The sequence below is a fragment of the Natrix helvetica genome, assembly GCF_964273705.1.
Source record: "Natrix helvetica genome assembly, chromosome: 16".
NCBI lineage: Eukaryota > Metazoa > Chordata > Lepidosauria > Squamata > Natricidae > Natrix > Natrix helvetica.
Genome location: NC_138563.1, coordinates 6,774,797 through 6,798,341, shown reverse-complemented (window position 1 = coordinate 6,798,341; position 23,545 = coordinate 6,774,797). Strand labels below are relative to the sequence as shown.

General features: G+C 45.9%; 1 protein-coding gene across 1 annotated transcript in view; it reads right to left on the bottom strand.

Moving 5' to 3' along the window:
* Positions 1–23,545, bottom strand: part of LOC309399803 (uncharacterized protein) — a 45,826-nt gene that overhangs the window by 20,450 nt on the left and 1,831 nt on the right. Inside the window, 6 exon segments of the mRNA XM_081967915.1 lie at positions 2,860–3,017; positions 4,935–5,038; positions 5,955–6,129; positions 8,093–8,281; positions 9,260–9,384; positions 13,062–14,273. Coding sequence (XP_081824041.1) covers positions 2,860–3,017; positions 4,935–5,038; positions 5,955–6,129; positions 8,093–8,281; positions 9,260–9,384; positions 13,062–13,974 — 1,664 coding nt within the window. The 5' untranslated portion in view covers positions 13,975–14,273.

Below are 23,545 nucleotides of genomic sequence, written 5' to 3'. Positions count from 1 at the left end.
TTCTATTCCTATATTCTATTCTTTTCTTTTCTATTCTATTCGATTCTATTTCTATATTCTATTCCTATATTCTATTCTATTCTATTCTTTTCTATTCTATTCCTATATTCTATTCTATTCCTATATTCTATTCTATTTCTATTTCTATTCCTATATTCTATTCTATTCTATTCTTTTCTATTCTATTCCTATATTCTATTCTATTTCTATTCCTATATTCTATTCTATTCCTATATTCTATTCTATTCTTTTCTTTTCTATTCTATCCTATTCCTATATTCTATTCCTATATTCTATTCTATTCCTATATTCTATTCTATTCTATTTCTCTATTCTATTCTATTCCTATATTCTATTTTTTTCTTTTCTTTTCTTTTCTATTCCTATATTCTATTCTACTCTATTCTATTTCAGCTCTGCAAAATGGGGAAATATTGCTGCAAATCAAAACTTTTACCGTGTTTTCCCCGAAAACAAGACAGGGTCTAATTTTCTTTTGAGCCCCCGAAATAAGTGCTTGGCCTTATTTTCAGGGAGGTCTTATTATTTTTGAGGTGGCGAGCGTGGTCACCTCGCGGCTGCTGCTGTGTTGCAATATTTTCGGGGAGGGCTTATTTTTGGGGAAAGGGTTTATTTCAGTGCAGGCGCTCCAAAGCCCGATTGGGCTTATTCCTTATTTTCGGGGCAACAGGGTATTTGGAGGTGTTTTGAACCTGAAAACTCTCTTATAATTTGCGCACTCCAGACAGGACTATTTAAAAAAAAAAAAAACCCCAAAACCCCCACACTTTGACAAAAACAAAGGCACAGTCATTTCCCATAAGTGCAGAAGTCAGGATGCAAACGATGTCTGAATCACGCTAAAAACCACATCACATTCGACCGAGAGACCAACTTTGTGCGCGCAAAGTTTTCCAACACATCACATGCGAAAGTGTGAATCAACAGAAGATTATGGCCTTTTTTGGGGGGTTGTTGTTATCAAAAGCATCAAATAAAAAAGAAATTGTGAATTGTCTTCACCCTGTAGGTCTTTTGCAATGATTTGGAAGGGGGGGGGGCTGCCTAAAACCGGAGTGCTACTAAGGACATGCCACCCCTTTTCTCCACTTAGTAAGGCCATACATGGAATCCTGCATTCAGTTTTGATCACCACATTATAAAAAGGATTTTGAGACTCTAGAAAAAATGCAGAGAAGAGCAACCAGGATGATGAGGGGACTGGAGGCTCAAACATACGATGAACAGTTGCAGGAACTGGGCATGGATAGTCTAGGGAAGAGAAGGACCAGGGGAGACAGGAGAGCATCTTCCAATATTTGAGGGGCTGCCACAGAGAGGATGAAGACGGTCAAGCTATTCTCCAAAGCCCCTGAAGGCCAGAGAAGGAATAATGGATGGAAACTGACCAAGGAGAGATTCAACCTGGGAACAAGGAGGAATTTCCTGACAGTGAGAACCACCAACCCATGGAACAGAAGTTGCCTTCCAAAGTTGAGGGAGCTTCATCCCTGGAGGCTTTCAAGAAGAGCCTGGACTATCATCTGTCAGAAATGGTGTAGGGTCTTTTGCTTGGGCAGGGGGTTGGACTAGATGACCTACAAGGTCCCTTCCCATTCTGTTAATCTGCAACATCTTCCAATATCTGAGGGGATGCCAGAACGGCGTCAAGTTATTCTCCAAAGCACCTGAAGGCTAGACAGGAAGCAATGGGTGGAAACTAATCATGGAGAGAAGCAACTTAGAACTAAGGAGGAATTTCCTGACAGTGGGAACAATTAACCAGCGGAACAGCTTGCCACTTGCCAGTTGTGGGTACTTCATCATTGGTTGTTTTTAAGAAGAGACTGGATGACCATTTATCTGAAACGCTATAGGGTTTCCTGCCTGAGCAAGGGGTTGGACTAGAAGACCTCTAAGGTCCATGGTTGCAGAAATTGGGTTTGTCTAGTCTAGGGAATCGAAGGACCAGGGGTGACATGGCAACAGCCTTCCAATATTTGAGGAGATGTCACGAAGAAGATGGGTCTACTTATTTTCCAAAGTACCAGAAAGCGAGAGAATAAATCACGGATGGAAGATCATTAGAGACACATTCAACCTGGGATTAAGGTAGGACATTCCTGATAGTGAGAACATTTAATCAACACAACATCCCAGAGTTGTGGGGGGGCGTGAGTCAGGAGCACAATAAGGGTGCAAAAGGGACGTAAGGGGGATGCACAAGACACAGGTCAGAGAAGTGTACAAGAGTTATGGAAAGGTCATGATCTATTCCAGTTCCTGTGTTTACACCCTGCCAGTTATGCGCAGATTTTTTTTTTTAAAAAAGCAGATGTGAAAGTGAATTTTAGCACGATGAAGTGAGGGAGGTTGGGGTAAATTTATCTCCAGCTGATGTTATTTAAACGTCAAGACAGACGAATGGCTATGCCAAGATTTGAACTGCCAAGAATTTCCGCATGAGTTAGTTGCATGAAACATTGCTGTGTGTCTACCCAAGTGTGAAAATCAACTCAAACCGAAGCCTGCTTGGGCGGGGGGGTTGGACTAGATGACCTACAAGGTCTCTTCCAACTCTGTTAATCTAATCCAATCCAATCCAATCTTCGGTTTGCAAGTGATCTTTGGGTGATTAGACCACAATTAAAATTCTTTCGAAGTCAGGGCAATCCAGGAAAAAATCACACTATAAACAATACAATACAATACAATACAATAATAGAGTTGGAAGGGACCTTGGAGGTCTTCTAGTCCAACCCCCTGCCTAGGCAGGAAACCCTATACCGTTTCAGAAGTACTTTGAAAACAGGACGGCTTTGTCAGCGCTTCCCCCCCCTCCCACACCCCCATCCTCACCTGTAGGTGGTATGATCCGAGGAGGAATGGTGTACTCTGACCACAATGAAAACGTGCTGGAACTGGGAACGAACCAAGCGAGGGGTGAAGGGGAGAGCTCCCGGTTCTTGGAAGATGATGGTGACAATGTCGTTGCCAATGTGTCGTTTCCTCAACAGCTGGAAGGAAAGAAGAAAAAGGGAGAGAGGATGTCAAACCGCTTACGGCAGTGATGGCTAACCTGTTTCGGGCTCCCGTGCTATGCGTGTGACCCTAGCGCGCATGGGCGTGCTCCCCCACCCCGCCTGGGGGCTTCAGGAGCTTCCCTGAAGCTTCCAGATGGCGAAAAATGGCCCTACAGGGAACCCGGAAGTTCGGGAACGGTGACTTCCGGTTTGCTTGTAGGGCCGTTTTTTGCCCAGGGAAGCCTCCTGAAGGCTCCGGAGGGCGAAAAACGGCCCTACCAGCAAACCGGAAGTCTGTTGACTAACTTCTGGTTTGTTCATAGGGTTGGTTTTTCAAGGAAGCCTCTGGAGGGCAAAAACCAGCCTCAAACGAACGCCGAAGTCAGCTGGCCATCGTCAGCTGACAGGGCAATGCCTGGCGTGCCCTAACGAATGGACAAATTCTTTGTGTGTAGCCAATCACACTTGGACAATAAAGAATTCCTATTCTGTTCTATAATTCCATTCCATTCCATTCTATTCTACTCTACTCCTATTCTAATTTTACTCAATATTCTATTCTATTCCATTCCATCCCACTCTATTCTATTTTTATTCTAATTCTAATAATTGTTATTCTATTTTATTCTACTCCTATTCTATTCTAATTTTACTCAATATTCTATTCCATTCCATCCCACTCTATTCTATTTTTATTCTTTCAAATTCTAATAATTGTTATTCTATTCTACTCTACTATTCTAATTTTACTCAATATTCTATTCTATTCTATTCCATTCCATCCCACTCTATTTTTATTCCTTCTAATTCTAATAATTCTTATTCTATTCTATTCCATTCGACTCCTATTCTATTCTAATTTTACTCAATATTCTATTCTATTCTATTCTAATTTTACTCAATATTCTATTCTATTCCATTCCATCCCACTCTACTCGATTTTTATTCCTTCTAATTCTAATTCTAATAATTCTTATTCTATTCTACTCTACTCTTATTCTATTCTAATTTTACTCAATATTCTATTCCATTCCATTCTATTCTATTTTTATTCTTTCTAATTCTAATAATTCTTATTCTATTCTATTCTACTCTACTCTTATTCTATTCTAATGTTACTCAATATTCTATTCTATTCCATTCCATCCCACTCTACTCGATTTTTATTCTTTCTAATTCTAATTCTTATTCTATTCTATTCCAATTTTACTCAATATTCTGTTCTATCTCATTCCATTCTATTTTATTCTATTCTAATTTTACTCACTATTCTGTTCTATTTTATTCTATCTCTATTTTCATTTTATTCCATTCTATCTCTACTCGATTTCTATTTCCACTTATTTTGTATTTCTATTCTATGGACACCAGTCACACAGACCCTGTAATACAGGCAGTCCTCAACTTAAACAACCATTTCTTTAGTGATGATTCACTGTTACAACAGCACTGAAAAAAGTGATTTATTTACGAGCGTGTTTGGCACTTGCAACACTGCAGTATCCAGTCAGGTGATCAAAATTCAGACGTTTGGCAACTGACTCATAATTACGACGATTGTTGTGTCCCCTTTTGCGACCTTCCGGCCAGCAAAATCCACAGGGAAGCCAGATTCCCTTAACAACCGTGTGACTAACTTAACAACCGCAGCGGTTCACTGTGGCCAGAGAAGTGTAAAGTGGAGCAAAACTCACTTAACAACTCTCTCGCTTAGCAACAGAGAGGTCAGGCTCCATTTTGTGGTCATAAGTCGAGGACTACCCATACTTTTGAACGTCCCTGATCTGCCTCACAACAGTTTGATATTTTCACCAGACAATCCCAGATTATCTGAGGAAGCATTCCCCCCTCGCCTGGCGTCTCAGATCGGCAACTCGCTTTTTCTGCTTTCTCTTCTGCAATTTCACTCACCTGTTGGCGGTTATTTGGCGTGTAGGGCAACATGGTGGAGACATGGAACATAATCTCGTAGTCCTGATACGTGGTATACAGGGAGTGGGTCCCCGTGGAGTCGTCTGCAACGAAGGGGCAAGGGAAAGATTGTTTTGGTAACTTTAAAGACAGCCTGCTTTAAAGAAAACCGTGACAGGCAGAAAGAATCGGAGGAACCATCTTTCGGATTGCAGCGTGGAAGATTCAGTCAATTCTTGGGCTAGAAATTTTTGAGTCTACAATAAACATAAAGGTAAAGGTTCCCCTTGCACATCTGTGCTAGTCGTTCCCGACTCTAGGGGGCGCTGCTCATCTCCGTTTCAAAGCCAAAGAGCCAGCGCTGTCCGAAGACGTCTCCGTGGTCATGTGGCCGGCATGACTCAACACTGAAGGCGCACGGAACGCCGTTCCCTTCCCACCAAAGGTGGCTCCTATTTTTCTACTTGCATTTTTTTACGTGCTTTCGAACAGCTAGGTTGGCAGAAGCTGGGACAAGTCACGGGAGCTCACTCCGTTACGCGGTGCTAGGGATTCGAACCGCCCAACTGCCAACCTTTCTGATCGACAAGCTCAGCGTCTTAGCCCCCGAGCTACCCTTAGATAAATGGCAGCAATTGTGGGATGGAACTATTAAATTGACAATGTCGACTGCCCATAAGGAAAATTTGTGTAGAATGTTTTATCGATGGTACTTTGCACCGAGAATACTGGCAAAAACGTTTCAAGTTAGATCGGCTAAATGTAAGCAAGCCTCTGGCTCATACTATCATATGTGGTGGACATGCCCCAAAGCAATTACTCCTGGGCAGGAAAACAGCGGAAGCGCGACAATCAACTCGCCGAGCGACTCAGCGGAGATGGTATAGGTCCGTAAAACGCAAGGCGGGTAGGCGGGCCCAGCTGAGGGATTTGACTGTGCATAACCCTGGGCCCGAGTTGGTGTCAATGTGGATTTGTGTGTACATACACTTACAGCAGCTGATCATACCCAACACTTACTCTTGTTGTCCAGTTGCGCACGGTATTTGTCGAAGCCGAGTAGGCGGACTCGCTCCCCCAAGAGGTTCAGGAACTCTTCAAAGGTGGGCCCAGCCTTCTCGTTGTTATACATGTCTTCCTCCGACCCTTGTTTTTCCCGGCAATACAGGATCCCGACTTTGCGCTGGAAACTAAGCTGCAAGAATCGAAGAAACGAAAGCAAAAAATGAAACGGATGGCTGGCAAGGCAAGAAGCAACGGATGGAAACTAATCCAAGGAAAGAAACCACCTGGATTTAAGGAGAAGCTTTCTAACATTGAGAGCAATTAATCAGTGGAACGGCTTGCCACTAGAGGTTGTGGGTTGGGCTAGAGGACCTCCAAAGTCCCTTCCAACTATTCTGTGCTCCAATTTCCTGATAGTTAGAACAATTAACCCGTGGAACTGCTTGCCACCAGAAGTTGTGAGTGCTCCATCACTGGAGGTTTTCAAGAAGAGACTGGACAGCTATTTGTCCACAATGGTATAAGGTCTCCTGCCTGAGCAGAGGGTTGGACTAGAAGACCTCCAAGGTCCATGGTTGCAGGATTTGGGTACAGCTAGTCTAGTGAGAAGAGGAATCAGGGGTGATATAACAACAGTCTTCCAGTATTTGAGGCGCTGTCCCAAAGGAGAGGGACTAGAACTCCCTGTCTCCTGGTGATTGGCACAGTCACCTACTGTTTTCACGCCCGAGTTGGGACTAGAATTCACCTTCTCCAGTTTTCATGCCTAAAACAGGACTAGAACTCACAGTCTCCTGCTTTCGAGCATAATGCCTTAACCACTAGGCTAAATTGACATTAGCAGTGTTTCGCAATCATACGATCACACTTTATGATGTTCCCCCCCCCAAAAAAAACCAGCGCACAAAAAGCAAACCGTTGTATCACTTAATGGCCGCCACGAAAACAAAAAATCTTGTAAACTGAGTCCTTTGGGAGAAGGGCGGCATATAAATCCGATAAAACTATAAACTAAACTATAAAACTAAATTGGAGTTGGCGACATTGGTTACCCTATTGACGAGAGTTTTATACATGGCATTTGCCTCCAGAGAGATTGGCCAAAATGTACCCAAATTTATCCCCCAAATGTTGGCAATGTAGCCACAAGTCTGGGACATTCTACCATATGTGGTGGAACGTGCCTCATCCCAAGGAAATACTAGTGCAAAATTCGGAAATGCTTGGAAGGAATTACGGTGCGAAAAATAGAACTGAAACCAGAAGCATTCTTATTAGGATTATTAGATCAAAAAATGGATAGACAATCTCAATACACAATCATACACATACTCCCTGCAGACAGGATTGCTTTCGCACAAAATTGGGGAAAAAATCAATACATCCGCAGACGAAACAATAATTAGAAAAGTACTCAAATGGACAGAGATGGACAAAGTGACAATAGAACTAAAAGAATCGGATTTCTATAAAATATGGAATAAAATTTATAAGTGGCTAGAAAACAGAAGCCAAAACAGAAGATAGAGAATGTAAATATAATGGTGATAGGAACAATCAAATCAGTACTATTGTTATTATATTATTAGACAAGGTAAAATCAATAGGAAGGCAATGCAGAATGGAGAACTATAAAGGCTAAACATGAATGCCGATACAGAAGGCTGTATAATTACTTTATATTGTTATATATGTCTTGTGTTTTTTGTTTTTTCTTGTTATGTTTTTCTTTCTGGTTTTAAAGATTAAAATGCTTAATAAAAACTATATATATAGTGGCTAAGACACCTGCCTAATACGTAATACAGCCCAGGTTCAAATCCCAGTAAGGGTATGGCTAGCTGATGAGAGCTAAATAGCTTGAAATAGATCTATACTAGTCTCCCTTTATTTATTTATCAGAACTATAAAGGCTAAACATGAATGCCGATACAGAAGGCTGTATAATTACTTTATATTGTTATGTACGTTTTGTGTTTTGTTTTTTCTTGTGGTGTTTTTCCTTCTGTTTTTCAAGATTAAAACATTCAATAAAAGTTATTAAAAAAACCAAAAACGAGTCACAAGGTCATCGCTTTGAGGAATACCTGCCCAGGTATCTGACAGCATTATAGCCCCAGCCCAATTTTTCCAAAACGCCCCATCCAACCTACCCCTTGCTCGTCCAACTTCAGCAACGTCTCGGGGACTTTCGGCGAGTTGGAAGCGAGACGCAAACACGGCAGGCTGAGCTCCGGCATGATGTGCTCCAGCAGCTTCTTGGGAGGGACGCCCCGGGGAGAGGCATGGCGAGCGGTGAGAGGCAGGGCATCCTCCAAAATGGATCCACGGAGAGTCCGCAGCTGGGAGGGACAGAACGAGAGGTCATTGGTGGAGGGGGGAAAAGTTCACCTGTCGCAAAGCATCCGAAGTTGAAAAATATTGATGCTGGCAGCAGATTCGGAGAGTGAGGAGGTTGGGGAGGAACCTGGGCCAATCCTGGAGTCTGGGGAAGGCTCTGAGGAGGGCTCTGTGTCGGAGGCGGAGAAGGGGCCAGGGCCGTCCGACAGTTATCAGCTGCCTTCAGAGACGGAGATCAATGGGGCAGAAGAACAGCTGGAGCCTGTTCCCGATGTGCGCATGTACCAGGAGAAGGGAGCAGCTAAGGAACAAGGGCTGACTCGGGAGTAAAGGCACAGGTGGACGGTGAATGGCCCCTCCCATAGCGAATAAAGAGGAGCGAAAGGGGAGTGGAGTTTGCAGGAGTTCAATCCATTAGGGTGAAGATCTGCTCCTGACGTCTTGCCAAGGAATTGCTGCTACAGCATGGAGTTTAGAAGATATCGGCCTGGCAGCTCTCCCAGCCTGATAAAGGTCTGTAGTTGTGAAATCTCTCGAAAGACTCTTGGCTGGGACTTTGCTGTAGAGGAATTCCCTTTAACCTAAGTAAAAGGGGTTTTATCGGGATGAGGAGTGGGCTTGATGATCTTGGGAAGCCTCGGTCAGAACAGCACTGTGAAGCGGTATATAAGTCTACTTGCTGTTGCCATAGCTATTTTGCTTGTGGGAATTCTGGGAGTTGAAGTTCACCCATCTTAAAGCATTGAAAAATATCGACGCGAGGAATAGATGGACCCCGAAGCGGTATATAAGTCTGCTGGGTTGTTGTTTTTGAGTGGTGTTGTAACTTTGCTCACTAAACGAGCAGTTGTTAAGGTGAGGACCACCTGAACCATTTGTAAGGTAGCAGCTCAAGAGAGACTCTGGGCATCTCCCACCTCCTTCCCACAACCCACAACCCACACCTCTGCCCTCCATTGGTGCTCGGGACCGCTGCCCACCTGGCTGGTGCGTATGATCAGACGGTAGTTGTATTGGGGACCGCCACTTCCTTCCTTCTCTTCGCGGCGGAGGGAGATGGCCACAGCGCCCAGCTGATCGTCCACCCCGAAGAAATTTTGATGTTCTGGGGAAGACAGCGGGAAGAACTCATGTTTTAGGCACACAGAAGGAAGGCGAGAAAACGCACCCTTGAACAAGGGCAGCTGTATTTTAGTGCCAACCTTCCTCTTTTACGTCGGCCTGCACCAAAAATATTCGAAAGAGGAAACAGGGTATAGATATATTTTTGTTTTGTTTTACGAAAAGGAAATGAGGAAATGGTAATGACTGTAGTATGGGCCCCGCACCACAGGAAGTGGAGATATCTCCCAGCACGAAATATCTAAAAGGAAAGATAAAGTCATAATGAAATGTACGTTGCCTATATGGTCTTTTACTGACACCGATAGCTTTCAATAAACTTTTTTTTTTTTTTAACTTGGCTTCTCCGGTCATTTTTTCTTCAATCTTGGCCACTTTATCCAAGTTATATCAAACAGCAAAGCTCCAGAAACAAAATTATTACTCAAATTGGATAAGAGCAATTTGAAACGACATTTGATCAAATGCAATTGAAAATGGATTTTGGAACAAAGTACCATTTGAAATGGAATTGGGAGAGAATACAATAATTTAAGATATAGATAAAATATGGCAAAGTTATATTTCGGGGTCACCCTTACAATCTACTCCAATCAGTCCCACCTATGCAGATCTCAAGCAAAACATTTTGTTTTAAGGACTGTGCTGTGTTAAATGTTATTTTTCGGTTCTGGTCACACATAGAAAAGATGTAGAAAAGATGTGGAGACTCTGGAAAGAGTGCAGAGAAGAGCAACAAAGAGGATTAGGGGACTGGAGGCTAAAACATATGAAGAACGGTTGCAGGAACTGGGGATGTCTAGTTTGATGAAAAGAAGGACCAGGGGAGACAGGATAGCAGTCTTCCAATATCTCAGGGGTGGCCACAAAAAAGAGAGAGTCAAACTATTTTCCAAGGCACCTGAGGGCAGAACAAGAAGCAATGGGTGGAAACTAATCAAGGAGAGAAGCAACTTAGAACTGAGGAGGAATTTCCTGACCGTTAGAACAATTAATCGGTGGAACAGAAGTTGCCTCCAGAAGTTGTGAATGCCCCAACGATGGAAGTCTTTAAGAAGATGTTGGATAGCCATTTGTCTGAAACGGTATAGGGTTTCCTGCCTAGGCAGGGGGTTGGACTAGAAGACCTCCAAGTTCCCTTCCAACTCTGCTATTGTATTGCATTGTACATAAAGTAAGTTGTTTTGATATGGGGGATCCCAATTGGTCCTTCGTTTGTATATAGACCGAGGCACCTGTATCTTACCCCACTTTTGCAAGCAACAATCAAATAGGACATGAGCGAAAGATGTTTCTCTATTTAAGGTACATTAATAATTCAGTTTATTCAGTATGAAACAGAGCGTGAGGCTGTAAATATTCTGCAATATCGGGACTCCTGGTGAACAGCCGCTGCGGGACAGCTGCTCTTTAAAAATTACAGTTTTCAACCTAATTGATTGAAATCAAGCCTTTTTACTCGGGATTTAAATTGTGATTTAAATCGACTTGATTTAAATCCAATCCACCCTGCTTCCTTTGCTGCAAAAGTTCACCGATTTGGGGTGGGGGAAAAAAAGGACACGTCAATCAGAGGTGGTATTCTACCAATTCGGGTCGCCCACCCGCTCACGGTCTACGGCGGGGGTGTCCAAAGTTGAGAACTTTAAGACTTGTGGACTTCTGGCTGGGTGGGGAATTCTGGGAGTTGAAGTCCACAAGTCTTAAAGTTCCCAAGTTTGGACACCCCTGGTCTACGGCATCCCATTTAGACCCTTTTTTCCGCCCAAAAGGAATGCGCGGAAGGCATGGCGCCTGGTCGCAATTGCGAACCGGAAGGGAAGTGAATGCCACCTCCGACGTCAATGATATTCAAAGGAACGTTGTTCATTTAACCCAAACGCAGGGAGGATGCGGAGTCAGCCACGGGAGTTTCGGAGCGAAGTGGTCATGTGAACGGGAAACAAGCCGAGGCAGAATAAGGGACAGTTGTAGCTTCTATTTTAAAACCAAGGGAAGGACGCAGTCAGAAGTTCTTAGCCAGAGAGACATCAAAGGGCTCCATCCTGGGAAGAATGGCTAATCGAGTTAGGGCAGAAGGCTTTGATGTCCCAAATAACTCTGCATTCGAAGATTAAATCTAATCCTAAATCTAGATAGAGATAGGTAGATAGAGATAGATAGAAAGAGATAGAGATAGAGATAGATGATAGATAGATAGATAGATAGATGATAGATAGATAGATAGATGATAGATAGATAGATAGATAGATAGATAGATAGATAGATAGATAGATAGATACCGGTAAATAGACAGATGATAGAGATATATGATAGATAGATAGTTGGATGGATGGTAGATATATGATAGATAGATAGATAGATAGATAGATAGATAGATAGATAGATAGATAGCGGTAAATAGACAGATGATAGAGATATAAGATAGATAGTTGGATGGATGGATGGATGGTAGATATATGATAGATAGATAGATAGATAGATAGATATTAAGATAGATATTAAGATAGATAGATAGATAGATAGATAGATAGATAGATAGATAGATAGATAGATACCGGTAAATAGACAGATGATAGAGATATATGATAGATAGATAGTTAGTTGGATGGATGGATGGATGGTAGATATATGATAGATAGATAGATAGATAGATAGATAGATAGATAGATAGATAGATAGATAGATAGATAGATAGATAGATACTGTGTTTCTCTGAAAATAAGACAAAGTCTTATTTTCTTTTGACCCCCCCAAAATACAATACAATACAATAAATACAATAGCAGAGTTGGAAGGGAACTTGGAGGTCTTCTAGTCCAACCCCCTGCCTAGGCAGGAAACCCTATACCGTTTCAGACAAATGGCTATCCAACATCTTCTTAAAGACTTCCAGTGTTGGGGCATTCACAACTTCTGCTCCACTGATTAATTGTTCTCACTATCAGGAAGTTTCTCAAAAATAAGCGCTTGGTCTTATTTTTGGGGAGGTCTTATTATTTTTGGGGTGCAGCAGGTGGTGAGCGTGGTGACCTCATGGCTGCTGCTGTTTTGCAATATTTTCGGGGAGGGCTTATTATCGGGGGAGGGCTTATTTTAGCGCCTGCGCTCCAAAGTCCAATTGGGCGTATTACCCGGGGAAGTCTTATTTTCAAGGAAACGGGGTACAGTTTTAACCCAGGGAATTCTTCTACGCCCCCAAATATGGCGTAGACATCAAAATATCTTAAAATAGATATTTAAAGAGACTTAAAAATAGACTTACAATATTTTAAGTCTGGGTAGTCCTCGACGTACAACCCTTACCCACGTCAGTATTTCTGTGACTGAGCAAAGCTTTGCTCATTGGAAGTCAGTTAAAAATGGCGGAGGACGTGACCCCCAGCTACAACAGTCATAAGTACATGGCAGTTGCCAAGCAGTTATATTCTGATCGCAAGACCATGGGGATGTTGCAACGGTCGCAAGTGCCTGAACAGGCCCCGTTAAGTCACTTTTTCCGGTACCGTTGTAACTTAGAACGGTCGCTAAATCAATGGCGGGAAGCGGAGGACTACCCGTGTTTCAATTTTAGGAGAAATAGCAGCTCGTTGGTAATTTCCCCTCTGCTCTCCCCCCCACCCCACCCTCGGCACATTCTCCCTGCCACCCTGCATTCACCTTTGCCGTAAAAATGCTTCCGGTAGTAACAGGCTCCGAGATCGGCATATTCGATGGTGTGCATCACTCGGCTACTCCTCTGTCCGTAACTTTCGCGAGGTTCCTCCAGCACTGAAACGGCCATGTTTGGACAGTGGAAGCCCGCCGGCAACCCCCGGTGTTGGCCTAGTCCCCGTTCGACCTCCCCTCCGGCTTCCACCCGAAAGGCGGAACAGCTGAGCACCAGCGTGCCTCCTTCCTCCTCTTCTGCCCCGTCCTCCAGAATCGGTGTCACGTCCGCCGTACGGCACTGCGAAGCCGCCGAGGCGCCCGTGGTGACGTTGCCCTGCCTCGCAGCTTCCCGGGCCCCCTCGCCCGGCTCAAAGAGGATACTCTGAACATCATAATGGGCCAAGTGGCGGCCCCACACCGGCGTGGCCACTTCCGATGCGGGAAGTGATACGCTGGTCTCCGCCGACGGGGCGCCACTCCCGTTCGATTCCCAGACATCCGAGGCTGCCAGTCCCAGCAGGACCAAGGGATCACGGAAACGACGTGCGGTGGGACTGCCCGCCCGTGACTCTTCGTGGCTGTGTGCCCGGGCTCGAGGGGGCACCATGCTCTTTGAGGGCATGCTGGGGCTGCTGCTATTTCGCTGGAATCCCGTCCCGGATGCTGCGGCCAGCGGTAACGGGGAGCTGGGAGTGCCTGCAGCGGTTGTCAGCTCCCCTTCGCTCAGGGTCACGTCACTGTTGCTGCGATGCATGAGGCTGCTGCGCTGTGGCGACTTCAGTGGTGGGCCACAGTGGCCCACGAGCGGGCCCTCGCACGCCTGGGGCTTGGTGGCCCGGAAATTGTCGAACGAGAAGGAGGTGAGCGGTGGACGGTTCGAGTGGCGTCGCATCTTGCGAACGAAGAGATCGTCCGACTGCATCGCCCCTGGCCGGCGTGCCCTTCAGGATTCCGGATCCCACCCTTGTCTCTGATTGGAGGAAAGGCCCCGCTGCCTCTCAGGCTCGCCAGCCAATCGAGGGCTTCCGAGACAGCCAGCAGTGGTCAAGTAGACAGAGAGAGGCAGTGCGCTCCCCATGGAGAGACGCTTGCAAACCGTTGGGGAAAGGAGCAATTCCTGGGGCCCACTTCCACTCCGCCGCTGTGGGTCAGCATGCTGCAGCCATGGCCATCGCAAAGGCTGGGAAGGGGCAACGATCCCGCGTCATCTTGGAAATGTTTCTTGGACAAGAAAAGAGACAATGAAGCGTTAAAAGTGGATTATGGGCAACCGTGCACGTTGCATTGAAGTGACGCACACGATTAAACAAGATTTAACATTATTTAAAACATTGCTAAATTTTTGCCTCATATAGGCATTACGACCACAATTGAGCCCAAGATTCTGTTGCTAAGGGAGACATTTGTTAAGTGACTTCTGCTTCGCTTTATGACCTCTCTTGCCACACTGGTTAAGCGAACCCCTGCAGCTGCTCAGCTAACTTAACTGACTTAAGAACACTTTTTCCGGAGTCTCGACCTCTTTTTTTTCATACCGCAGCGCCCAAAATTGGATGCAATTTTTTCTAAGTGTGATCTTAACAAGGCTTACCGGAAAGTGGTATTAACACCTCCAACCGCTCTTCTTATTAAACAACATTTAACATTATTAAAAACATTATAGACATTACGACCACAATTAAGCCCAGAACTTCTGTTGCTAAGGGAGACATTTGTTAAGCGAGTTCTGCTTCGCTTTATGACCGTTCTTGCCGGCAGTTCTTCAGCTAACTCAACTCACTTAAGAACACATTTTCCGGAGTCTCGACTTCTTTTGTTTCATACCGCAGCGCACAAAATTGGAGGCAATTTTTTTCTAAGTGTGATCTTACGAAGGCCCCGTAAAGCGGTATTAACACCTCCTACCGCTCTTCTAACGGTTTCCCATAATTAGCGGGAGTTGAGTCAAGAATGGGGAGGCTGGGGGTGGAGAGACACAGACAGACAGAAGGCAAGAGAAGAAAAAGGAAGGCGCGTCTGGGAAAACTGCGAGATCCCATCGAGGCGGCCTCTGACCAAGCCGCCCCAGGGCAGAATCTCTTGCTCGCTCATCCTCCACAGAGGAAGCGCAAAGACACACTTCTGCAACAATCAGGGAGGAGGGGGAACCCTTGTGATGCAAGCACAAAGAACCTCAACGCCGGAGGGCATTGCACTTAGGAAGACGGGGTGCTTTCTGCCCTGACCCAGAAAATAAGAAATTAGCGCAAGGAAATGGAAGTCGGTTTTCAAAAAAAAAAAGTAGAGAGGAAAGGAGGGCGGGGGGAAGGTACGCCTCCCCAAAGTTGCGTGCAAGGAACAACCGACTGGATGAAGCTGTCCTTCTCTGGTTTCCATAAGGGGAGCTATTTTGGTTCTTTTGCAAATAAAAGGAATAAAATAGAAGGGAAAAATTACTCAGTTGGATCCGATTTAAAAAAACCAAGGCAAAATTTACTATTTTGGGAGTTGAAGTCCACCCATCATAAAGGATGCTGGCTGGGGAATTCTGGGAGTTGAAGTCCACCCATCATAAAGGATGCTGGCTGGGGAATTCTGGGAGTTGAAGTCCACCCATCATAAAGGATGCTGGCTGGGGAATTCTGGGAGTTGAAGTCCACCCATCAGAAAGCATGCTGGCTGGGGAATTCTGGGAGTTGAAGTCCAACCATCTTAAATTGGCCAAGGTTGAAAAATGCTGCTTCAAAGTGAACCCAATTTCTACCTGCTTCATACTTATGACCATTGCTGCGTCCCAAGGTCACGTATCCCCTTTTGCGACGTCCTGACAAGACAAGGTCAATGGAGAAGCCAGATTCACTTAGCAACCTGTGTTACTAATGTAACAGCCGCAGTGATTCACTCAACAACCGTGGCAAGAAAGATCGTGAAAATGGGGCAAAGCTCGCTTAACCAATTTCTCCCCTAGCAACATACATTTTGGGCTCCCTTGTGGCCGTACGTCGAGGGCCAGTGGGAAAATAGAAGCAAGGTTTCCACTGTCACTCTCCCACCCTCCCAAAAACAGGGGTGGGGGGAACCCCCCACTCTCCGAAGGGTGGAATATTTATCTTGTCTTTTAAAGAAAATTGTAAAAATGCATTACTCAGGGGCCTGCAAAGTTGCAGATCTCTCCCCCCTCCCTCCGGCGCTCTTCCAAAAATATTTCTGAATGGCCTTGATTAGAACTTGTGAGTTCCTTTGTACACAATGCCACCGTTGGTGAAAATGACAAAGACGCACCAGCGAAGGAGAGAAGTGTTTCTGGGCCATGAGAGGGGTGGGGTGGGGGGATTCAGATAGCAGCCGAATCTGGCTTGGATCTGCTTAACAGCTGCATTAAAAACTGAACAACGGCGGTCCTTCACTTGACCACTGGGGCAAGAGAGGTGGTAAAATGGGGGCAAAACTCACTTAACGATGGTCTCGCTTAGCTACGGAAATGTGGGGCTCAGGTGTAACCTGCAAAAGGAGGAAAGGAAGGGGGGAAGGGTTGGTTCACGCCTCTGGGGAGGGGGGTCTTTGTGACTGTCCCATCAGGAGAGGGAAATGAAGACACCCTCTGTCCAGAGGTTTTTCAGGGAGGGAGGAAAGGAAGGGAGGGAGGGAGAGAAGAAAGAAGGGAGGGAGGAAGTGGGGGGTTTGAAAGAAAGAAGGGAGGGAGAGGGAGGGAGGATTGAGGAAGGGAGAAAGGAAAGGGAGGGAAGAAAGGAAGGGAGGAAGAAAGGAAGGGAGGGAGGGAGGGGAATTTGAAGGAAAGAAGGTAGGGGGAGGGAAGAAGGATTGAGAGAGGGATGAAGGAAAGGGAGGGAAGAAAGGGAGGAAAGGAAGAGAGGAAGGAAGGAAGGGGAGTTTGAAGGAAAGAAGGTAGGGAAAGGGAAGAAGGATTGAGGGAAGGAGGGAGGTAAGGGAGGGCAGAAAGGAAGGGAGGAAAGGAAGGGAGGGAGGGAGAGAAGGAGGGAGGGAGGAAGGAAGAAAGGGAGGGAGGGAGGAAGGAAGAGGAGTTTGAAGGAAAGAAGATAGAGAGAGGGAGGAAGGATTGAGGGAGGGAGGGGGGGATGGGAAGGAGGGAGGGAGGAAGTAAAGAAGGGAGGAAGGACTAAGAGATCAAAGGAAGGGAGGGAGGAAGGATGGAAAAGAAGGGAGAGGGTGGGAGGAAGGAAGGACTAAAAGATAGATGAGTGGAAGGAGGGTTTGAAGGAAAGAAGGGAGGGAAGGGGAAGAAGGATTGAGAGATGGAAGGATGGAAAGAAGGGAGGGAGAGATGGAAGAAGGATTAAGAGATCAAAAGAAGGAAGTGGGAGAGAGGATTAAGGGATGGATGGATGGATGGATGGAAGGAGTGGTCATTTGGTGATAGGTGGGGGGGGGGGGAGACAGAAAAAGACCTTGGGAGGGGAAGCATGGCCATTAAATGAGAAAAGGGACTTGACCAGAGGACCAGGGGGAAGGTGGCACACACACATTAGATACAATGGTTTTGTGTGATTTTGGGGTGGCTGCAGATAACATATCGGGGCCAATCGCACCGCTGTGATTTTCCTATCAAGGGGAACGGGGTTGAGGTGGGTGGGGGCTGTCTTCCCATCCGCGGCACCCCCCAATTTGCCCAGATCTCCCCTAGGTGGACCACCCCCCCTCCCCACACTCTGCACGCGGGCCAAAATTGGGGTAAGGGGAGAAAATGAAGCCTGGATGGCTGACGCACAGGGCTGCTTCCTGTTTTGCAGAGGAAATGCAACCGAAGCGGAAGTCCGAATTCCCTGCCCCCCCTTGCCTGCCCCCCCCCACTGTCCCTGAGCTATGGTGTTTCTTCCTCTTTGCTGACTCTCCCCCTACCCCCCCAACCCCAAGACAAAAGCCGTCCACGTAACATCCTCAGGAAAAAGCGATCGGATTTGCAACCACGTCTCAACAATACCCACAACAGATAGTAGCTGGGTTGTAGGACCTACGTCGCACGTCCAACATGCGTGGCCGAGCAAAAGAGACCCTCCCTCTCTCTTTGGGAGATAACACCCATTCACCTAGCCCCCTCCCAAACACTCTTTTTCGAAGACCCCATGCCAAAGGGCAAAAGGCGAGCGTCCCAGTTCAGCCACTCCTTTAGCAGCTGGGTTTCTAGCTGCGATGAATGGGGGTCTTTCTCCCTCGGGAAGGGCAGGTCAAGGGGGGAGGGGGACGCGTGCCATTCGGGCTGCGTCAGACTCCAGCCGGCTGGCAAGGCAGACAGGGTGGGCATTGAAAGAACGCTGGCATCCCTGCGAGGAACGGGACTATACAAGACAGTCCTCGATGTACGATGACAATTTCTGTGGCTGAGTGAGACGCAACGGGGCTCCCCCCCCCCAACAGGCAACTGGACTTTCTGGTTTTTTTTCTTTGAAGAGGTTTCGCTTCTCATCCAAGAAGCTTCTTCAGCTCTGACTGGATGGAGGGGAAGGGCAGGATTGATTCTCCTTGCAGGCAGCTGGTCATTTGCATCCTTTTAGAACGTCGTTGAGGCTACTTGGAGAGGTTCATTTGTGTCCTCAGGGTCTCCTGAGTGGTGCAAATGGGTGTGGAAGGACCCATTTATTGGAGGACACAGATAAATGGATCCTTCCAAGTGGCCTCAACAGCTCGTGGGAGTAGGAATGGATTTCCAGAGGAAAATTGCAGATTGCAGGAACTATTTGCACCACTCAGGTATCCCTGAGGACAAAGATAAGCCTCCAAGTGGCCTCAACGACCCTCTAAAAGGATGCAAATGACCAGCTGTCTGCAAGGAGGATAAATCCTTCCCAGATAAACCTCAAAGTGCCTCAATAACCCTCTAAAAGGATGCAAATGACCAGCTGTCTGCAAGGAGTGTAAATCCTTCCCTTCCCCAAGAAGCAGAAGAAGCTTCTTGGATGAAAAGCAAAATGTCTTCAAAGAAAAAAGCAGAAAGTCCAGTTGGCTCCCGAAAAGGCACTTTGGGGACAACCAGAACCTGGAGGATTGAGAATCCCTATAGACATTTGGCTAAGTGAGACATTTGCTAACTGACTTTGACTTTGCTTGCCACCGTTGTTAAGCGGATCACTGCGGAACGTTACGTTAGTCACGTGGTTGTTAAGCAAATCTGCCTTCCCTCTTGGCTTGGCTCGTCGGAAAGGTCACAAAAGGGGATCCCAGGACTCTGTCACCGTCCTAAACATGAGTCAGTTGCCAAAGGGGCGAATTTTGATCACATGACGGTGGGAAATGCTGCTACATCGGTCGTAGCGGTGAAAAACAGTTGCAAGCCTCCTTTTTCAGTGCCGTTGTAACTTTGAATGGTCACTGAATGGAACTGTTGCAAGTCGAGGACTACCTGTAGTCTGCAAGGAAGCAGAACCATTTTTTTCCCTCTGCTCTTTTGACTTTCGGCTCAAAGTTTAGGTAGTCCTCGACATACAACAATCCTTTTTGTGAGCCTTCAAAGTTACAACGGCACTGAAAAAAAAGACTTGTGACTATTTTTCACATTTGCGACCTTTGTAGCAACCGCTGACTCATACTTAGGACGGCCGCAGTGTCCTGGGGTCATGCAATTCCCTTATTGAGAGCTTACAACAACCAATTTTCCACGAGGTTGAAAACCTTCAAGAGCTGCTAGTTCTCATCGTCCATTTGGGCTGCGGTTAGTGCCTGTACCATTTTCAGAATAGATAAAGGTAAAGGTTCCCCTCGCACATCTGTGCCGGTCGTCCCAACTCTAGGGTAGGCTGCTCATCTCCGTTTCAAAGCCGAAGAGCCAGCGCTGTCCGAAGATGTCTCCGGGGTCGTGTGGCCGGCAGGACTCAACGTCGAAGGCGCATGGAACGCTGTTCCCTTCCCACCAAAGGTGGTTCCTATTTTTCTACTTGCATTTTTTAACGTGCTTTCGAACGGCTAGGTCGGCAGAAGCTGGGACGAGCCACGGGAGCTCACTCCGTTACGCGGCGCTCGGGATTCGAACCGCTGAATTGCCGACCTTTCTGATCGACAAGCTTCAGCATCTTAGCCACTGAGTCACCACGTTCCTATTCTCAGAGTAGCAATATAAAAAAATGGTTTGCATTGGCTTCTCGTGGGAAAATCTTTTCAACTTGGGAACTCTTGATGGCCTTCCATCCAAATTCCCTTCCTGGGTGCATCTCCCCGATTTCATCTTTTGAGAAATGTCTACTAACCCCTGCTTACTACTCCCTCTTTTTAAAGCAAGGTGCTTCTGAGGCAGTTGAGCCTGGGTTCCCCCATTCTCCAGGGTTACATTCACACAAGACACTAAACCAGGTTAAAAAAAAAACCCACCTTGCATTCGTTCAACGGGCTAAGCTTGGTTAGAAATACCAACGTTAAATTGTCATGCTGTGCCAATAGACTTATGGGCATTCGTTTAGCAACTGTTCTAAGTTACAGCCGCCCTGAAAAAGGTGGCTTAGGACCAGTCCTCACACTTACGACCACCCACACAGCATCCCCACAATCACCTGATCAAAATTCAGACCCTCACCAACCAGAATTGATTTACAACGGTTGCAGCGTCCCGGGTTACGCGACGGCCGCTTACGTCGGAAAAACAAACCCAGGGGAAGTCGGGTTTGCTTAACGACCGCCTGATTCCCTTCGCGACTGCAGTGGATACGCTTGATAAACGTGGCCGAAAGGACCGTAACATTTGGCGGCGACTCGCTTACCAACTGCCCCTGCTTAGCAATGGAAATTTCTGATCCCCCATGGTGGCGGAAGGGTGAGGACACCCCACACTTCTTCAAGCCACTGTGCAAATGTAAGAAACGAGTCCACGCAATAACCAGGTTAAGCGGCTGTGTGAATGCAACCGTTGGTGGAGATAATCCTTTTCTCATCAATTTGATATTCCTTGCTTTTTTGCATGGTCCAAAACCCCCATCACGCATTTTGTGATTTCGCCTGTCCTCCGCGCAGGAGGCGGGCGGCCCTAAATATTGTGCAGGGACTCCAACTCCCATCGTCTCTCAACACGTGCCCTGCTGCCCAAAGCCGGACAGAAGGAGGACCTCAATATCTGAAGACTTAATGTGCGCCTGCCTTCACCAACCCTTCGCATTAACCACGATGCTGCAGCCAAGGCGATGTTTGAAGGTTAAATCAAGTTTAAACCCCTTTCCACGGGAAGCCTAACAAGCATTTGATTAGCCAGGATCGGAAATGAGAGGTTGGGAAGGGGGGGTGTCTCCCTGCAGCAGGAAAGACGGTCAAAATATTCTCGGTGGCATCTAACTGGTGGCAAGCAGTTCCGCTGGTTAATTGTCCCCACTGTTAGGAAGTTTCTCCTTAGTTCTAGGTAGCTTCTCTTCTGGGTTTATAAGGTACAAATAGTCCTCAATTTTACAGCAGTTCATTGAGTGACCGTCACACTTCGGACTGTCATCAAAATTCAGACGCTTGGCCACTGATTCGTATTTATGACGGTGATCATGTGATTCTCCTTTGGCGACCTTCCGACAAGCAGACACAGTGGGAAGCCAGATTCACTTAACAACCGGGTTACTAACGTAGCAACGGCAGCAATTCACTTAACGACGGTGGCAAGAAAGGTCCTAAAATGGGGCGAAATTGACCTAACGGCCATCTCACTCAGCAACAGAATTGTTGGGCTCAATTGTGGTCAACTGTGCATTTATTGCACTTTTGCTGTGCTGCAAATCCCACACCGTTCCCTGGCTTTTGAGGTCAAGAGTCACCCTGGCTGGGGATGATGGGAGCTGCTGTTCAAGACCCAGGTTAGGGGAAGCTCATGTAGAGAGTGGATGCAATTCAAAACTGCTTTCCACCCCATGCAAATGGCGGCGTTGAAAATCTAAAAACCACACCAAGTTGCAAAAGAGGCAGATTGCCCAGAAGGAAGAATTCAAGAGAGTCTTGGGTTCAAATCTCAGTGACAAAAAGTTGTTCTGCACTCTTAGGATAGGCAAGAGCGAAGGAAGCAGCGTGGCTGGGTTTATTTAACAATCTAACCTGGATTAAACCATGATCTGGGTCTGCACCTTCCTTTGAACCTAAAAGACTGAGTTTACACAACATGCTACACCACAATTTGTTAAGTTTGAAGCTAACCACGTAACCCGAGAAGCTCAAGTTTGAATTTTAACATTTCTGGAAATATGAAGTAGCCGGATCTAAAACCTGTATTGAATTTTAATATCCACATTATGCTGGTTGGACCCAACCGTCTCATTCGCGTGAATTAGCTGCGGTGTTTAATCTGACTTGTCATTCAGAACCTTAAGGACTAGAACCTTTGCTTTTTAGACCCTAAAATCTTATTTATTGTTTGGGGGGGGTTGTTTGCTTTTTTGGGGGTGTTTTTTTTGAATGCTTGTTTTTTTTTCCAAACGGGTTTGGGAATGCAAATAAACTCAACGTTATTGTTATTTGAATAGCGCCGCTTAAAGAGTTTTGGAGTCTTTTGAATTTCGGGATATTTTGGGGTGATGCTTTTGCTGTTCTGAATTTTTGCAGGCTGTCTTTTGAAGGGGAGGGAGTGTTGAATACATTTTATGATAAAGGAAGCCAAATTTTGCTTGATTTTGGGGGTCTGGGGAAGATTGTGGGGGGAAAAAAATCTAGATTTCCCCCAAGGTTGCAAAAGAGCTGAGAGCCAATTCCTGCCAGGCTGCCTTAATTTAGCTCTGCTGTTGCCACCTCATTGGGAAGATGCTTCCAACAATCAGCCAAAATTAACTATTTTTCAACCTCGCTCGTGTGAAGATGAGTGGACTTCAATTCCCAGAATCCCCCAGCCAGCAACTCCTCCCCTCTCCCCCCATGGGCCAGTCCTTTATTTGAGCACAAAAGTGTCCTTTTGCACATCGGAGGCAGGCAACCCACAAGCCCTCCCCCCCCCCCCCATACTGTACTCCAACTCCCATCGTCCGTCATCGTGTGCCAATGCTGGCTGGGGAATTCTGGGAGTTGAAGTCCACCCCTCTCTTCAATTGCAACCAAGGTTGAAAAAATATGTTGTATTTGTACTGATAAATAAATAAAGGGAGACTAGTATAGATCTATTTCGAGCTAATTAGCTCTCATCAGCTAGCCATACCCTTACTGGGATTTGGAAGCTTAGGCATACCAGGGGTTGTAACACAAATATCTATCTATCATCTATCTATCTATCATCTATCTATCTATCTATCTATCATCTATCTATCTATCATCTATCTATCGATCTATCTATCATCTATCTATCTATCTATCTATCTATCTATCTATCTATCTATCTATGTTGTATTTGTACTGATAAATAAATAAAGGGAGACTAGTATAGATCTATTTCGAGCTAATTAGCTCTCATCAGCTAGCCATACCCTTACTGGGATGTATATATACGCTTGCAAAAAATAAAAATAAACGAGGGCACAAATCACACATCCGGATAGACAACCAGGGCACCACAAAACTGCACACAGGACAATCCAGCTGTCACAATGACCTCCACTCCC